The sequence below is a fragment of the Hippoglossus hippoglossus genome, chromosome 11 (assembly GCF_009819705.1).
Source record: "Hippoglossus hippoglossus isolate fHipHip1 chromosome 11, fHipHip1.pri, whole genome shotgun sequence".
Classification (NCBI taxonomy): domain Eukaryota; kingdom Metazoa; phylum Chordata; class Actinopteri; order Pleuronectiformes; family Pleuronectidae; genus Hippoglossus; species Hippoglossus hippoglossus.
In genome coordinates, this window is record NC_047161.1 from 8,349,841 (window position 1) to 8,369,418 (window position 19,578).

The 19,578-nt window shown below is 43.2% G+C and overlaps 1 protein-coding gene and 1 long non-coding RNA gene across 2 annotated transcripts in view; one reads left to right on the forward strand and one right to left on the reverse strand.

Annotated features, from left to right (window-relative positions):
- Window positions 1–6,387: 6,387 nt before the first annotated feature.
- On the reverse strand, window positions 6,388–10,406 carry LOC117770524. The gene is made up of 3 exons (XR_004615405.1): window positions 9,539–10,406; window positions 7,906–7,982; window positions 6,388–6,881 (listed from the first exon to the last, which is right to left on the reverse strand). It is a non-coding gene; the product is annotated as an uncharacterized LOC117770524 (long non-coding RNA).
- An 8-nt stretch (window positions 10,407–10,414) lies between these two features.
- The window catches only part of tshz1 (teashirt zinc finger homeobox 1), a 30,216-nt gene continuing 21,052 nt past the window's right edge, over window positions 10,415–19,578 (forward strand). The window contains exons 1-2 of the mRNA XM_034600058.1: window positions 10,415–11,158; window positions 11,325–11,968. Coding sequence (XP_034455949.1) covers window positions 11,929–11,968 — 40 coding nt within the window. The 5' untranslated portion in view covers window positions 10,415–11,158; window positions 11,325–11,928. The remainder of the gene's footprint in view (window positions 11,159–11,324; window positions 11,969–19,578) is intronic.

Genomic DNA, 19,578 nt, shown 5'->3' on the forward strand with positions numbered 1-19,578 from the left:
GATTGTGGCAGAGAATTATTTCTAAAATGCACAAGCGGGTTTTACGTAAATTTCTGAAATGTGAGCAACATAGAACGACAACATTATATATCTCAGATGTTAAAAATCCATGTTTCACGATGTGTCAGTGCTATGGTAAATGTTGTGGAGGTTTAGGGACAAAAATAACTTTGATCATTGTTTGGGTTCAGGAGATCTCTGTTGTCATGGTAACCAAACTAATTATGTCAGGTAACAATCACGGCCGTGCTTAAAAGAAACCCGTGTTGACAGGCAGCGGGAAATAGGAAACCAACAGCTGCCCCCTACGTGTGACAGTTTGGTCTTTTGAGTTTGTTGCTTAGGAACATAACACCTTAATTCCTACCTGGCTCCTGATAGACAATAGTCGTAATTACTGTGACCACTAGAGGGCTGTGTCATAAACGGGATCATATGTCGTTGTGTCTGGACGACTGATTTGGTGGTTTTTCTTGGGAGGAGATTCTCCAGTTAGCCAACACCCAACACCAGTGAGGGGATGTCATTAGAAGTGTAATCGACTCGCCCACTCGCTTGCTGTGAATCTTGTGTGTCCAGACTTCAGTGCAGGTCTGAAAGCAGCTCGACAAGCAGAGAAAAACAATACAGCAAGAACACAAGTACAACAATGTGATATAAGATGTTTATTTCAGTATAAGTGGAAAAAGAACAACTTTTTCAAAAGAAGAACTAGATTCATTCCTGGCAGCGGCACATCCTGGAGGTGGATGGGGGGTGGCGGTCGTACAACTTTGACACACCAGAGACGCATCCAGAGTCCAGTCTGTGTTAGATTCAGGCAACGAAAGAACTTGTAGCTTGTGGCTTGGTCACATTGCATCGGGACTTTTTCTGTATTGAACCAGACCATGAGTCTTACAATCCTGTCATGACTACAAGTGGATATTGTACTTGTACATACTTACATGGATTCAAACATTTTAATGATACGTTCAAACTTATTTGACATTTGCTAAAAACATTAAATTATAATCACATATCGTTACTCTATAAAAAAGTATAACGTGGCCGTAGTAACACTTCCTACAGTTTAGTTGTAAAGAAAATGAAGTCTGATCTATTGCTTTTAATCTGTTTGCACATGTAACTTTACACCACAATTACCACAGATAACCAGACTGAGGCTTGGTACATGTCCATTTCTCTTCTCTCATAACTAAGTATGAATTCAGAAGGTTGTGCTGTGCCCTGCAGGCTATTAGTTAAAATAACATACAGAAAACCGCAGGAACTTTGTTGTTGAATTAATCCAGCACATTAATGCAAACTGTTTTCATTGCAGAGTTAATTGAAACACAAAAGCTGTTATGTTTTATACTTGAAGCTTGTGCTTGAACACATCAAGTCAGACAAACCTCTTTGAAGAGACTCTATAGACACAGAGAATGCCAAGAGAGGCTGATGAGCACTAAAGCTCTGTTGATCAGGTTTTAAATCCTCTGAAATAACTTGGTTGAAGTGTAAACACAATGGCTTTCGTCTGGTCTTAATCACTTTGTCACTCTACAGTTCAACTCAAGCGGCACTGAGGGTTTTCTCTCCGTCGTCCGGCCTCCTGCCGTGCTCGACTGTCACAACATTATTTAAACATTTCTCCACCATCTCATTTCAACCCGGTGCTCCAGTCCCGGCCCCGCCGAAACAGATGAGCCTGAAGTCGAGGAATCATTCAGGAGTCACACATCACAGGCAGACAACGGCGGTTTACCGATGGGAGGAGGAGGGCTCGGATTTAACCAGGCTGAGGCCGCGATGTGGGAGTCAGTGAGGGATTGGGCGACAGCGGATGAAGCAGTGTTGATAGCTAAAACATTTACCGCGGATCCGACCGTCGTAATTTTTCACAGAGCGCAGGCATCATTGATCAGGATGATATCTGGCGCAGGGGGAACGTGTAGTTAAAGGCACATGTTTAACAAGCTTCTCCGGCATTTCCCCCCAAAAAAGTCACATAAAGACTTACCATTATTACTCTGAACAAAGACAGAGCCATTTTCTATCCCTCAGATCTCTTTTGTCAACGCAGCCTCACTGGGCAGATTAGGAAACAGCCTCCTGGATCAGACGCTCCGAGACAGAGACAAGGCCACATTCCGCTCTCTGATGCAGAAATTAGCTCCACTTTGCTAAAACGTCTAAACGATAGTTGGGTTGAACCATTTTCTATCACTACTATCTGCTGGAGGTTTTTTGTCCTTGCTCCTGTAAGACAATGCCAGAGAAACACACAGAGAAAAACAAAACAGGATCACCCGAGTCTCCAATAAAACTAACATTAATGGCAGTGCAATATGCAAAGCTATGCTAATTTTATGCACACTGTCAACCTGCGCATTGGCCATTCTTCTCGTTCGTTTCAAAAGATACGACTGCAATTAGACGACAGTTGATTGAAATCATTTGCGTTTTATGATTCCGTTACTTTCCGGAGCTGACAGGGCGTCGAGCAATTCGGTGACAGTATATTTCCACAGCATGGGGAGATTAACTGCTATTATTGACCCCGACGCAAACCAACGGGTAATACATTTCAAACAAACTACTCACTGCGTCGGTGATTTGCATGTGGTGTGTCATTTACCATATTCCCTGATTACCTAATGATATACGCTTTACTATAACACGCGGAGCGCTTTCAAAGCAACGCCGCACCTTTACAGTGACTTAACATGTCTGAGACTGGGAAGAATTTGAGATGATAGTTTAAGGGCTGCGGGGAAAAAGAGAAGTCTTATCAGTTAAGACTTGCTTTGTATGTAGGGTTTTTTTTCTTTCTCCTCCTCCTCTCCTTGGAAAGCAGGGGTGCAGTTGATGAATTCTTAAGCAGATCTCGCTGATAATTGTATTTCATAACTGTCATGTGGAGAGGGACTGTCCGCCGAGAAGCTATTTGTGTCACTGCATCTCTCTCTCCCTCTCTGTCTCTCTCTCTCTCTCTCTCTCTCTCTTTCTCTCTCTCTCCCCCTCACTCTCTCCGTCTCCTCAGCCTCTTCAATAAAACTCAAATCACGACAGAGATTGTTAAGTCTACCCCCAAGATTATTAAATCCAAATGGAGAATTTATGGGTGACACTTCATAACAATTAATCTGAGATGCTTGATTAATAAAGTTCGCTCACCTCCCCAACCCTCCCCCCTCCCCCGCCCCCTCTCTTCCTCTCCCTTCACCCTCCCCATCACTAAAGTTGTCCCGTTTGAGTGGGATGGGGGGAGGGGGGGGCAGACGTACGGGTGGCAGGATGGTTGTCAGGGACGACATGAGTGTCATTCTTTTTGATTAATGGAGCATGGTGACCCCGCCCCTAACCCTCCTTCTTTCCCAGCATGCCCACTCTCACCTCTGCGAAGCAACCCCCACCACCACCACCACCACCCCACCCCACCCAAATAACAGGTAAAAATAGATGTGGGCCAAGTTATGATCTACAATTCAAGCTAGGCAAGATCTGATTGGAGGAAGAGATGGGAAAGGAAGGAATAGTGGAAGGAAGAAAGGAAGGAAGGAAAAACAGGAAGGAAGAAAGATATGGAAAAGGAAGATAGCTGGACAGAAAGAAGCGAATAACGAAAGTGAAGGTAAGGAAGGGAAAACAGGAAGTTATGGAAGAAAGGAAGATGGGGAAAAGTAAGATTGCTGGAAAGAAAGGAAGGAAGGAAAAACAGGAAGAATGGTAGGGGAAAGAAAGATATATGTTGAGAAAGGAAGGAAAGAAAGAAAGAAAGGAAGGAAAAATAGAAAGATATAAAAAATTGGAACTAGAAAGTAAGGTTGAAAGTCAGACGACATGGAAGAAAGGATTCCACAAAATAATGAAAGAAATGAGAAATAAAAAGAGAAATGTAGTGCAGGGGAAAACTAAAGATGGCAAAATAAAGGGATAAAGGAAGAAGAAGCCAAGTGGAGAAACACGAGGAGGGTTAGACGGGAGCAGGAAGGAGAAAAAGAGGAGGCAGATTTTTTGGAGAATGTCACCTACCTAACCTTGTCACCATGTTAAGTCAGCTGTGATTAATTAGTTGAGTGAGACTGAGCAATTAGGTCACGAGTTGGTGTGTGAGTACGAACGTGTGCGTCATGTCTGTGTGTCTTCATGCACAACCTCTCTTTTTTCCCCCGATCGAGATCTTTTCATTAACAAAGAAGATTTTGTTTTTATCATCTGCATCCCCTGTCTTCACCACAAGGACACAGATCAAGAACAACTCGTCCAGACCAGAGGACAAAAAGATAAGAGGCAGTAAATAATTATATCGATAATTATCGCTAAATTTACAAGTTGAGTAGTTGGTAAAACACGGGTAATAACAAAACAGAAATAAATAGAGATACAAGTAAAGATGCTTTAAAAAATCATCAATACTTTCAAAATCTATCTGTTCAGGGAATATCACATCTTGATATTAGTGTCTGTGGCTGAGGCTCCTTCCACCATAAACACATTTTTGAACATCGTTTTGAACATATCTTATTGTCCTGAGACGCACACGCACATAAATGGTAATCGTTCTAATCTTAAAGATGGACTTAAGATAAGTGGAATCACGCCAGTCGCATGTGCACAATCTTGCTTTTCCCCGACCAAGCTGATGTGCAATTTTCAACTACACAGCTACATGTCTCCTACAGATTGAGGTTGATAAAGTTGTGTTTTTAGGTCAAACACAACTTTTCTGTGAATGCGCAGTCACTCTATGTCTTGCTTTATATTTTCATATGGAATGTGATTATACAACAAAATGCTAACGTGTAAAATGATCCTATATTCTCAGTTTTTGCTTGATAAATAAATCTAAGGGGGCTCTGTGCATTATCGCAGAAATAGCTCTAGATCCATTTGAAAGACTGAGGATAAGAAACCCTTAGACAAATCCTTGAACCAGTAAAGGCTTACAAAAGATCATATTTAACAATGATGGCTATATATTTTCCTTTTTGCAATTAAAGAGTCCCTCTGTGTAATTTAATGCTTCTTTTCAAGTGTCGGGTCCCCGGAGACTTGGCCTGTAGCTATGCCATCGCTCTTGGTGATTATCATTAATGAATGTCGGCGAGGACCATCCCTCAATGTGACTAGGGAGGAAACACAAGCCCTAATTAAAGGTTCCTATTCATAAATATATGCCTCAAACTACACGGATCGAGCGGCGCTGTGCACACAAGTCATTTTAATGTCAGAAAAGCACCTTTTTAAGAGCATTTTCCTCCCTTAATGTACAGCGCACCAGCGGCGGTGACAGATTTTCGCAGCCAAAGCCCGCAGCGAGGGATCTGAGCAATTTGAAATTCGCTGATTTAAATTTAGGAGTAAAGCTGAAGATTAGGACGCTCTAATTTGACACACAAGAGGACAGATGACAAAAAAAAAGAAGAAGAAAACTCGACTTCTCAGTGTGCTCCCACTGTCGAACTGAACGTTTTCTGCGTGTTATCCTCCAGAGACTGTTGTGTTTTATCGTAGAAAAGGTTAGTTGTATTGTGCCTGGTGTTCCTCCGTCTGAGACAGTGAAATATTTAGTTAACAGATCACAGGACTTCACCCAGGAAGAAAATAATCCTCCTCGCCTGTGTTCTCTCATAAAAACTCATTTTAATCGTTTTAATTGCTCCAAAATGCAGACTGACAACAGCTCTCACAAACCCTAGTGGCTGCATTGTCACATCACTTTCTCGCACAAAGCTATTGGTAATTGTTGTGTGAAGAAGATAATGTTAACATCGAGGATAATATTGAGTCTGTCTGAATGTAAAAAAAAAATGTTCATTCTTTCTCTTTCTTTTTTTTTTCTCCACCAGGCCTCGGAAAGAAAAGTCTTGTCGGTGAGAAAAGTGCCGGCTGAGACAAACATTTGGCTGTTTCTCGTTCCTCCTTAATGGCTGAAAAATGCTAATTGGAGTGCACGTGTCAAAGAAAACAAAAGGCCCGGGAGGAGGAGAGGGAACGAGCGTGCGTGTCAGGGAGGCAGGTATTTTTTGAAACGTGAAATATGTCACTTTATTCTGCAGATTTTGGCAAGGATTTTTTTTTTTGTCTTTTTCTCAAGGTTGCTCCAGGAGGCAGGGAAACCTCTGTGTCACACGGTTTGTGAAGATAAAGTTTCCCTCCTGTTCTGGTGCGTAACGGAGCTCATGTTAGACACACAGTAAATATATCCTGCTGAACAGCGGTTTCATAGTTCGTGTAAACAAGCTGAAGTGGCCTCCTCTTCCCTTCAGCTCTGAGCCTCCTCGTCGCTATAAAACAACACCTCCAATCCCGCAGAGACTCCGGTCCTTTCATAAACTTGCATCTGTCACCGCTGCGCAGCTTTTCACCACATCCTTCGTCCAAAACTGACAAAATCACACAAAAAGAAAAAAGGCTCATGCGTGGTGGGGATTACAAACCTTTAATTGCATTGTCAAAAGTACAGCAACACATCGTTTTTTTTAAGTCTACACATTAAACAAGTCGTGGAAAAGTAAATCTCTATAAAATATCAAAACCTCGCCGTCTCCCTCTCTCTCTCTCTTCCTCCATACTCACACTTTGGCATTTTAATTATGCAGTCTTATCTGATAGATGTGGAGATATAGCTCATGTCAAAGTTAGAGCCTCCTCTTTATTAATTTTTTATTATATATTCTTATATTCAGCCTGTCAATGAGTGTGTGTGGAATCTGATAGGACCCATCATTGATTGAAGATTAGTCAAGATTGTGAGCAGAGGAATTATCATAAGCTGTGAGCCTTCGTCATTCCAAATGTTCACTTATTTGAATGACACTGTGGGGAGAGAATTCCTCTTTATTTCAGTCTGCCGAGGATAAGTAAAGGCGTCCGGTGCTACTGTGGCAGATCTTTATACAAATAACATGAAATATGTAAAAGAAAAAGAAAAGTTATATTTCAGAAACCTGCTTAAACACGTGCTAAACACCACAAACTCCTGAAGCTGGATTTGTGCGGTGCCCTGCTCGTGCACTTTCACGCCAGAAGAGCCCTAAATGTTTTGACATCAGAGGTTTATGGCTGCAAAATGGCTCGGCTGCTTCGCCACAGGCCAAAACATATGCAACACAGCATTAATTATTTATGAATGTGAAGAGGTAGGCATTAAATTCTTGGCTTGGGTCAGTATGATCTCTGTCAATATAATATATATATATCCCCAAATAAATCCCTTAACTGGACTGAAATGAAAAGAAGACGTGTTAGAAAGAATTTACTCCTGAGGGCTAAGTATTAATTCTGTAAATCTGACCAAAGCAATATATTTATATATTGATCTTTATGCGTTGTCCGGTCAAAACTTCCTTTTCAAATACACTCAAACGACGTAAATGAAGAAATGCTCATGTTGGTGGATCATGTGATTCTCTCTGTGTTAGTGAGGATGAGGAGGAGAAGGAAAGTCATGAAGGTGCAGAAGGATTGAAAAGACGAAAATGAAAAAGAAACAATTACGCTGGTAGTTGTTTCATTTTTTTTTTTATTCTTATATATTTTCATTTATCTACAAACTTCTTTTTAGATTTGGCAAATAATTTTCAGAATTGTTTGGTGACTTACAGTAAAAGTTCCAAAAGTAAATATAGTAAATGAGGTTAAATAATAAAAATAATCAAATAAATACAGCTCGGTAGGAATTGCAATCTTCACGTAAAAAACGTACAAAACAGTTGACAAAAAAAATTGGATTATAAATCATGTGGCATTTTTTTCATGTTCATATTATTAAGGACAAAACCTAAAAGAGTTAAGTTAGTGTTAGTCTGTCATATTATTCCTAAAATACCTATTATAATGGTAAACATACAATTTTATTGAATATGTACAGTATTTACATGTCATTATTAGCTCACGTGAGTTTGGGTCCCTCACCTGATCTGACAACCTGCAGGACTCCTTCGCCTCATGATCCCGTGGCTGCTCTTCAGATGGCTGCTCTCACGTCAGACCTAGAAAAGAGAGAGAGAGAGACAGTAGAAAGTAGAGAATAATGTATGTAAATATACATGCACGTTCTCACAGGCTCTGAGGGAGAAGAGGAGGAAACACGCTGACATGTCGTGATGCTGTCACCGCGCCACAGTTAACGTGGAAGAGGGGCTTCATGTGTACAAGTTTCTGGGGGCGGGTGGTGGTGGTGGGAAACAACTGTTTGTGTGTTCGGCTTTTGTCATACGTGCACATGGACACGGGCGGTCGCATCACAGGAAGTGTAACAACTGTAGAAAGCAATTTAGATCATGACGTTCTGATCATAAACGCCTGACTGTGTGTGTGTGTGTGTGTGTGTGTGTGTGTGTGTGTGTGTGTGTGTGTGTGTGTGTGTGTGTGTGGAAATATAATCATGTATGAATCCATTGTACATACAGTGGGTACATTAAGGAGTAAATTCACAAACAGTTTATTGTTCGTCTCACCAGCAAGAATTGTATTTTCAGTCCTCAGTTGATATGTAATGTGACTAAAATGTTTCTGTAACAAAATTCCAACATTTTATAATATGTCTTTATAATAATTCAGCTGTAAAGTTACAAAAACACCTCAACGACAAGAACTTAGACGACAATGGTTTTGGTTTTTCTTGTATAAATGTCAGTGAGATGAAGAAGAAATAAACAAAAAGATTAAATATTAAAAAAACTTCTTTGTAATAACAGAAACTGGAGCGTGAGTCCTGCTCATACAGAGACATGTTGGTGCAGAGGTGGTTATTACCCCTGCCTCTTGAACCACATGTCCCCCCCTGCTGGCCTGGGATCAGACCTTGCACAAGCTGCTGTGATTCCACTGCATTCTCTCTGCTGCTTAAAAACCTTTACAACAACAGTCTGTGTCACTTAACACCACAAAATAACAAATCCTACACCGCCTATAGTCAAGTTTGTGTGGTTTTATTTTATTCTTCATATTTTGCCACTGACTTGACATTTTACCGAATAAAGATCATATTTTCATGAGGGCTGAAGGTTGAAAATAGTTTCAAACCACACTGTGATAATTTATTTAAATAAAGTCAGATTCATATTTTTCTCATGTACTTTAGACTGGTAAAATGATTCTGTAATACATTAAACATATAGTGTACATTATAATAAATGCATTGTAATTATAGGAACTATTTTCAAGAACTAACTCAGATTATATATATATATATATGAAGATGTTTTGTAAATCTGGATAGAGCTTGTAGAAAGGCGCAGCCCTCCTGTTTGTGTGTCTGTCTGGAAATTGTAGTGACGTAGGTCTGCTCCATCAATCAGCGGCCAGGTCGCTTTTGACAGACAGGGACAGACAGATGTTGGGGCGGTACCTTGTTTTTCTTTTACCACATAATAAGCGTCCTCAGACATGCTGCGTTCGTAGATCAACACTTTGGCACCGCGCGTAAAGACGCAGGCTTCCTCTTGAGAGGCTTATTTGTGTGCGTAAAGACACGGGGACAACACGGCTGCTGCTTTTGTTTTGTGACCGAAAACGTGAGGAAAGGAAAGGTTTAGAAACTCACCAGCTTTGGTTGAAGTGGGCCCGTGTGGCGGTTTGCACCGAAGTTGTGTATAGTAATCCAGTTCCTTGTAAATGATCCGCTCCAAAGCTCCAGCCCGGACTGGAGCCTCCATGGGGCTGGATGAGTCCCGTGTCCGGCTGCAGACGCAGGGGGGGGGAGGGCGCATCCAGTCTGAACTGAGCCACTTCTCGTGCCATCCAAGTTCTGTGTTGTGATTATCACCACACCCTCGGTTACCCGGTATTAAAAACAAGCCTGGGAGTTTCTCCTTCTCTCCTCTCCTCTGTCCTCCAGAGCAGCCCCTGCACCTCATTTAAGATAACATTGGCCCAGTTGTGTGCCCTTTATAAACACTTTATGGAGGATAATAGTTGTAGGACGCAGTGTAGGCTATTAATGGAGCCTCTTGTAGATTCAGAGCCCCTCCCCTTCACCACAAGCCTCAGTAAAAAGGTGTAGCAAATCGATCCGCAGCCTCCATTGTCCCACTGAAAGAGGCCACTGGAAATATCCACAAACTTTAAGAAGGAGCTGCAAACTCAACTCCATGTAGTCTCTGTTTTATTCTTAAACATTATTTACCTTGGGGGGAGCAAAGGGAGAAGTTGTTTAGACTTCTTGGCTGCAGCTTCTTTTTATTTTTTTTATTTTTTTTTAAATACACGTCCCCCCCAGAGTCTCTCTCTCTGCGCTCGAATTACTGGTGATTGATGTTTCGGGGGTCTAATCCAAATAATCAGCCAGGCCTGATCTGTCTGTGCGTGGAGCAAAGATTATCCTGCTTGTGTGGGATCAACAAAGTCTAATAGGTTTATAGGTGATTTTTATATGGTGGATCTATCTTCTTTGTTTTTGTTTACGTGTGTGTGTTTTGGGGGGGGGGGGGGGGGGGGGGAATTAGATGAGGACGGTGCCAAATCCTGCCTGAAAGAATACACCGTTTATCTTATTGTCCGCAAGAATTCCAGCAGCAGCAGTGACTATTATATCAAATCTCTCCCTCACACACACACACACACACACACACATCAACTTTTAAGAGTCACCTCTCATTCCATGTTATTATTTTTTCTTCTTTACCAATCGTCCTCTCCTGTGTCCACGATCAGGACGCGCGTCTGTAGCCCCCACACTGTTGGCTCCGTGCGCAAAGGAGGGGTGGGTAGGGTAGGGTTGGGGGGGGCAGGAAGGCGTTGAAATGAAAGCCATCCCAGTGAACAATTAGAGCAGCGGATTGACAGGTGGGCTCTGACTGTCAGGGTGACGCTCGTGGAGGGGTGGAGTAAAGGAGAGGCCGGAAAGGCAGCTGGATGTGTCTGTCTATCAGTGGGAGCTGTCTGGATGCGCCGCGCATCACCGAACGTGCGCACGTTTTCCACTGCGGAGAATATCCGGGGCACGCTTTTTTGGGGGGGCAAAGAAGAGAATAAACAGTTACACGTTTAAGACAAAAAAAGAGGAAATAATAAGAACAACAGAAGAAGAAGAAGAAGGAGGAAGAAGAAGAAGAAGAAGAAGAGTGTGGTGGTCGGAGGGCGCGTCTGCTCCCCGTGTCTCCTCATGAGTTTCTGAGAAATTCGTCAAGTGTCCGTGTTGACAAATCGGGCGGACAGCGAAAATGTGAGTATTTCATTATCCAGGGGTGTTTTCACGGAGACGCGGAGGATGAAGGGGGGGGGGGAATTCTCCGCGCACACCCACACACACACAGAGACACACACTTGACTGATTGACACACACCCAGCTCCACTAACGTGTCACTCTTTTCTCTCTTTCCTCCCCGAAGCGGTCGGATACCCGGAGCGGGCACCGTGTCGGACGCGCAGCCGGAGAGAAAACGCACCGCGGCGCAGTTCGGACTCCGCCACCGGGCGAGTTAAAGGCAAGACAGGAAGCTCCGTGTGCCTCCACGTTCGCTGCGAATAGAGGTATGAGAAATAGTCCGGTGAGGGGCTGGCACACGCGTTTTTTGATGGGATCGCGGTGAAGGGAGCCCCGGCAGCTGTCCATATCCCTCCTCGGTAGACTGAGATCCGCACGGAGCTTGTTCTTATTTATTTTTTTTGCAGCCTGCGATGAGTTTGTGCGATCGGCAGAAGTTAAAGGACGAGCCCGTTTACAGCTGAATCCACTGCAATCTTCATTTTGTTATTTTTTTTCTCACCGGGACGCACCGATTCCCCAAATGACCAGAGACGCATAGAGATTTAAAAAACCCTCGCCCTAAAAGAGCCGAGCAGAGACTTCTTCACCCTGCGAGGGATCTACTCCGTCGTCAGCCCAAGAACCGGAGGAGCGAAGAGAAAACGTTTCTGGCTTTGATTTCCTCCCGTCTCGTCCCGCTATTCTGATATCTGCATGAAAAGTCAAGCGGAAAGTCTTGCAGCAGCATGCCGAGGAGAAAGCAGCAAGCGCCGCGGCGGTCAGTAGGTAAGCCCCGGCTCTGCAAACAAACACACCCCTGCTTTGGAAACACACGCACTTTATTTATCTCCCCCACACTAACACACTCACACACACACGCGCGTAGAATAAACAACCAGGAATGTGCACACAAGTTTACGCAGCGGTGCACATAGAGAGGCCAGATGCAGGACACAATACAACAGGGCAACACATCCCTGTAGTCTGAGTGTGTGTGTTGAGTTGAGTTCACTGACTTCTGCTCCATTTCACCGTGGGTCATAATAGGGCGAGTTTATTCCCACTAATCAAGTGAGGCATGTTTGATTGGCAACAGTATTGTTTCATTTACGCAGGCATGCGCCTCGGTGCCAAATGTGCCATGGTGTGAAATGAAAGCGCTCAGCTGCACTCTTGAGTTTCAACGCTTTTAAGCCGATCCTCCACTTATAGGTTGCCAGCATCCAAGTTCTCCCCAACAAAGCTCATCTTATCTCGCTTTTACAGGCGATGTGTCTGATGTGTTTGGTGCCAGTGAAAAAAGAGAGAACACAAGAGAAGAGGCACATTCTCAGCTCGTGTTCCGCTCCGGGATTGCCACCCTTGATTTGATGCTTGATTGATCGCCTGTCATGCGACTTCTTTTGATCTATTCATTCCTGATAAACATCAGTAAATCATTCGCCACAGAGACACGCATGCGCCCCGGCAGCCGGACTCCCTCAAAGGGTAACTTCTTGCCCCCGCCGAGGAGCAGAGAAAAGACAAATTGAAAGAAAAGTTCTCAAGCGGGATAAATACTTAGCGATTAATACCCGAGAGGGGAGGGAACACGGGAGGGAGGGGAGGAGAGGGGGGGTGCTGGGGCGTAGCGAGATCACAGGGGAAGCGTCCCACACAGGAATGGCCCTAAAACACTGCAGGGTGAAGCGAGGAGGGCTGCCTCTTAATGGTCACTTCAAAAAACTCCTGACCTGACCTTTGTGTTCAGGTCTGAGAAGCACCAAGCTGTGCAAAGCTGTCATACATGTTAAAGACACAGAAAAGTTAACTGCAGTGATAAACAAGGAGACAACGGATGTAAAATCCCTGTTGGGCACCATAAATAACTCCCTATAGGTAAATTATTGACACAAGTTTCGTAAAAGACAAGTTAAGTATATAATCTTGCTGATAATATAACTTCCTGGTATTAAAAACCTATTAATTATGTTTGCAAATATTTAAAAATGTTGCAACTGTTAAGTAGCGTATGTAAATCACTATATGACGTAACCCAAAAGTCATTATACAGGTATGTTGTTGTAACCAGGTGATGTAAAAGTCAAGTTTAGTAATGATTTCTTAACAATATAACTTTCTGGTATCATAAACCTATTGATTACGTTTCCAAATATGTATTGTAACATGTAATACCATAATATTAAACTATTTAGCAACATAAAGAACCAGATGTACTATTTGATACAACTATACACTATACAGGTGCATTATTGTTACCAGGTGATGTAAAAGTGAAGTCTAGTACAACAATATTGCTATAATATTACTTCCTGGTATTAAAAACCTATTAATTATGTTTCCATATATTTAAGAATATTTAGCACCATATGTAAAATCCCTGTTGGGTACCACAAGAGTCACTAAACAGGTATAGTATTGACATCAGGTTGTGTCAAAGTCAAGTTAAGTATAATTGACTTAATTAACAATTAAACTTTCTGGTATCAAACACATATTAATGATGATTCTAAATATGTATTGGAATATGTAATACCGTCATTTGAAAGCATTTAGCAACAAAAGTCAAACTGTACAGGTATGTTATTTGTGCCAGGTTATGTAAAGTCAAGTTTACTACAACAATCTTGCTAATAATATAACTTCCTGGTATGAGAAACCTATTAATCATGTTTTCAAATATGTAATGGAATTTTTAGGACCTTTTTAGTATGAAAATATTTAGGTGTCTCACATCAGGAATCACATTTAACAAACCTCTTCTTCTTCAGAGAAAAGAAAATAACATGTGATATCACATTCTGAGAGAATTTCTGCATCACAACATTTTGCTCGTCGACAGTCGGGGCCCAGTCGTTGTCGTTAACCTGACCAGACGTGAACTGCTGCGTGAGAGAATCGCATGTTTGCCTGAATCCATTTGATGTCCCTGCGAGATGTGTGTGATTGACATGCATTTCCAAATGACGAGCGGGGGGGTGGAGAGGAACCTTTGAAGTTCATGCAGTAATGACCAAAGCCGAATAAAACAGCTGTAGAATGTTAAGCAGGCGGTGGAAATGTGAGGTTAAGCAGACTTAATCAAGGTTGTGACAGAAAGACTTTGAACTCTGTGGGGCTGTAATTTCTAATTGACGCGAGGCTTTAGTGATGGATAGAGAGAAATGTGTTTGAAGAGCGAGTCTGCACGCTGGAAGTGAACAGTGTCTGTTTCCACCTCTGCCACAAACGCTGGTGAGAGCGAGAGAGAGAGAGAGCGAGCGAGAGAGGGAGGAAGAAAAAGTGTTGTTTCCTCTGTTATCCAGCCTCCATACTGGTCATCCAAGCCAAGCTCTGGCGTGGCCCCATTCCGGCTCCGCTTTTGAATATTGATTTAATTGTCTGCTTTTGTGATGGACACATATATCACACGCAGTGACTGTCGTTCCCCAACTTGGAAGCCATTGTCTGTGCATTATTTCCAGTGCTTGACGTATGGTCAATCAAAAAAAAAAAAAAAACGTCAACACCTCCACTGATGTCAACGTGTGTGTGACTGCTTCCTCTGTGTATGCACCTAGGAACGCAGGCTATTTTTACAATGCATTACCAGATATTTCCACAACCTAGATTTGTCACTTTGGAGTTGCACTAAAACGAAACGTTGCATACGCTCCTCAGAGAGAGAGAAAGAGAGAAAGAAAGAGAGAGAGGGAGGATTCAATGGCTCTTTGTATGCCATTTCAAATGGGCTCAGTTTCATCAGTCACAGTGATGATTCTAGACCCTGTAATGGCGGTGTACCCTATCTAGATTATGACCAGTGACAATACATCAGTGTTCTTTCATTTGGAACCACATTACTGCATCTGTTAGTTTTGGCAGTTGAGTTCAGCGCGGTGCCATTTGAGCAGCGGAGACTTTTGCTGCAGTCATTTGTCGTCATTTTTTCTTGCTGTCTCTTCTCGCTGAAGTGCAGTTGTTTCTGAGGTGTTCCTCGCAGCAGCCCAGGTAATTAATGGAGGCTGAACACAACGCAGTGATGGCTAGTGAGAATAATCAGGACAAGAATAAATAACAGGGCTTAAATATAAAGCAGTGCAGGCACAGAGACTTGAGTTTTGCTTTTCTTTTACCCAGTTTGTTTTCACATTTTACATTTAGTCGTGGGCCACGGTTCTGATTATCTTTCACTGAAACTATTTGGCATTAGCTATTTTATAATTCGTGCTAAAGGAAATTAATGAGCCTTGTTCGCAAAACAAAGATTGTCTGTTTTTAGGTGCCGACACATGAGGACGTTTCTCTGTTTATTACTGTAAATTTGTTATATTTGGGGTTTTAAATTACTGTTCGTACAAAAATTAGCAGTTTGAAGACCTCAACTTTCGTCCTGAAAACTTTTGGGCATTTGTTTTGTACTATTTTCAGATGTATTATCGACATAATCTAATAAACATTTTTTTTGCCACATTTATCAGTAATAATCATTTGTTGCAACCCTCATTGAAGTGCTGTGGTTCCAGCACAACATCAACTTTATGTCCAGAGGAAAGTTTGATAGTATGTGCTCTAATCAAGTTGTTACAAAAGCGAACTTTGACCCTCAAGCACCTATTTTTATCCCTGTTGAAAGGAAACTGTTCATGACTGTTTGCATCAGCAGCGTTATCCCGTTTAAATTTGGCAGCTTGTTGTACACATTACAGCTAATTAGTTTAATAAGTGGACGTGAAATACTGCATGTGAAATACACAAAGAAGCCATAATTCTTACATTTGCCTTGATACTGAGGTCAGGGTTTTGATTGCAGCAGGAAAATGAATGGTGTTGCAGCACGTCTACTCGCGCTTTTACCTCGCCAGACGACCTATCTTAAATCAAACACTGTCACTCTAAGTAATGAATCTGTCAACTAATCATTCAACATGTCGCCGTGATTGCAGTGGGACGCCGTGTTGAATGTGTTCCACGCGAATTAAAAAGTTCTAGCCGCACACAAAAAAATATATTTTTACTACCTATCCTGCACAACGTCCAGTTTTACTGAGTGAGACGGCCCAGGAGGAAGAGGTGGAGCAAACTGTGGGAGACGAATGCACAAGTGGGACGGAGCAGGACGCAGATCCAGGAGCAGTTTCTATACTGAACGCTGGTACAATGACATGCCGTGATACTGACCATGTGGAAATGTGTTCCCTTCAAACCTAAACTCAATAATAAGTTTTTCCTTTGTCTGCTCTCTTGATGGAAATCTTAGCCGCAGTGGAGCCACTAATCAAGAGACTGGGTGCTGCTCATTTCTTTGATATACGTTACGTTGTGTCTCCTTTAAACAAACGCTGCGTTTTTAATGATCCGTCTATAGCTTAGCACGACGCGTGTTTAATTAGAGCCCTCGTCACCGTTTGTCCACACTGCAGTCGCAACAAGCCGCACACCGATTCAACACAACCCACAGACAGCGGTGCCTCGTGAGCGTCTCCACTTCTTGACATCACTGGCTGCGTTCTCTTCTTTCTTTTTTTTTTTTCCCCCCTAAACAAATTCTGCTCTACTGCCACTATCACTACCTCCATGCAAAGCCAGTCTCTTAATTATGACTCAAGGGTTGGTTGTTGGGGTGACGGGGAGAGGGGGAGGGGAGGGGAGTTGAGCTTTTTCTTCCCTGCGACGGCATCGTTAGCCACGGCCCCTAATTATCCAGGTAGCTGACGGTTCAGTGACAGGGCCCCACCGATTAATGCTGACAAATTCAGCAAGGTGTCAGGTCTGCGAGCCGCCTTGATGTAATCAACTCGGTGTTAGCCACTTCTCGGGCGCCCACCCCCGGTTGTTGCGGTGTAAACTCAACAGCAGAGGTTGCTCGCAGCGAGACGTGGCAACAACGAATTGTGGGACTTGCAAACCCCCCACATGCGGCTGGACACCGACAGGTCCTGTAATAAGGTCATGATTGGTTGTAGTTTCAAGGTTGTATGATTAGCTCGTGGAATAGCTTATAAATGCATCATATTCGATGGAAATGAGTTCTAATAGATAAAGAATGTGCTTGTAGCTTCATGTGAATTTGAGAGATTTTCTTCAAACTTTCCTTTTCCCCCTCTGATCTCTCCGGTTCCATCTTTTTGGTTTGTCTGACAGAACAAGTTCAAAGACGAGCAGCATTAACACATTTCCTTGTTGCTACTTTGCATTGTGTTTGTCCTCGGCAGAAATTTAGCTCACGGCACCTGTCGACTAAGAAGTCGGCAGCGAGAGACGACTATTAGAACCTCGTGATGGTTTTATCGGGACGCTGATAAAGTATTTAATGACATTTTTTCAGGAGAACGGTGTGTGGGTGTGAATGTGCAAGTGAAATATTCTGATCGGGGTGATAAGGAAGTGTATGTAAAGTGTCATTAACAGGTGACATTGACTGAAGGAGTCAGTGGATACATTTGCTATCCCACACTCCACTACACCCGCGCTTTCATTTGCATGTGTTGTCAGAAGCCGGTGGGCCTGCAGGAAATCAAAGACACACGCTAATACACACACCCGCGCTCTGCACGCACCGCGCTCCCCGTCCTCATCTTCGTGGAGGTTAAGTGACAAATGAAGATCGATGACTGCTCTTATGGAAAAGAGAGGGTCGAATTGAAAATATGTGGGAATTAGGCTCGCCAGCAGGGTGACGATGTGAAGGCATTCAGAGCTGCAGCCGCGAGGTAAAACTATCCCCGGGCTTAATGAGGTTCAGAGGAAGCCGGAAAACCTGGATTTTCACTCAAGCACGACACGAGGGGCTCTGACAAAGAAATGAAGAGAACAAGGTCGTTTTTTCACAGGACTAGCATCCTCGGCCGTAAATACATCCTGCACGTATTTATTGTCTCTGATTTTTCAGTGCGCCTGTTTTCCATTCACAAAGATATCCTGGCTACAATTCAAAGCAGCTGCAAAACAAAAGCCACAATGTACAGTAGGGATGTCAGATAATACCAGGAATAATAACAAGCATGACATCATCCACATGGCTGTCCTTAAGGGGTTTAGGGCAGCGGTTGCTAATTACTGTGAAGGATACAGGCTGAGCCCGAGTTTTCCTGCTGATTGAGTAAAGTAGCCATTTGGGTGCAGGAGAAAAGACTGAAAGCAAAGGCACAGATCATAAATTCAAGTCTAATGGTGTTTTGCACTGAATCCAACACAAATACGAATTTCACAAAGCGTCTGGTTTGTGTTATGCGGCAATTAGTATCCGGGGATTAATCATGACCAAATTATTAGGAAACTGAAACTAAACTTGATGCTGCACATATGCAATATTCCCACTGTGTCTGTTGACTGTGGCAAAGCATTGTGGGTGATCGGGCGCCTAAAGCGGTCCAGCTGCGTTCGCTTCTTCACACAAACACTGGACTGAGCTTGTCTAATAATCGCAGCAGTTGAAGACGCAGACAAAGGGAGTGAGGCTCAGTGTGGAGGAAGGACAGGAAGACGCAGGAAAAGAGAAAAATGGCCAAGACGTGATTTAAAGCGAGAAGATGGGAGGTCCAGGGTACACTCGGAGGTCAGTGTGTACTCGGGGGAGCCCCTGTCTCGACTGCTTCCACTGTGATACACACTGTGTTTAGTGTGTGTGTTGCTCTTCTCCCCTACTTTTTCATTTTGCTGAACAGCAGACCTGCATGTTTTTATCATCACGTGTGTGTGAGTGTAAATGCTCGTGCTCGTGGAAATCAAGTCCAGTGTGATGTTACTCCAGTGCATCTCGAGTGTGTCCTTGTATGATTGATGCTCCGCACACCAGACAGATGCTGTTATTGGAGCGACCACATAAGCCAGCGTTGGCTGCTGTTGATCGAGTTTGTCCACAGCCAGAAGGACTCTCTCAGATATTGGTTTCTGCATTTTGCTCCAGTGATCTAAGATATTACCGAGCTTGTTTTTTCCCCCCCAAGTTCTGCACTTGATGTATTAGAAATTGCCACTGAGGCGGTGCCTGTTGCGGTAATCACGGTGATCAAGCCAAGAGATAAGACTGGAGATACATGACCACCAGAGCAGGCACGGGGGGGTTTATTACCCTCGGTGCTCGCTCCTTATTGGATATCTCGCTCTCTCGTGGCCGATACTTGAGTCAAGTGCTAAGTCAATTAAGCGAAGACTGAAAAACTGCCTCTGATCCGCGAACTCCACGTTGAAAAACAGCCGTGACTTGTCGCTGGAGGCCTTAAAGTTAACTTGCTTCTGTTAACCAGCCTTGAACATCTGTGTTGGAGCAGGGTGGGTACGAGGCGGAGTGGGTGAGGGGGAAGAAGACAACACGGCGAGAAAAAAGAGTGGCTGTGAATAAAAGATATGAAAAGTGACAGATGAACAGGACTTGGGTAGACGTTCTCCTGCAGCAGCTGTGACTGCTGCCATCG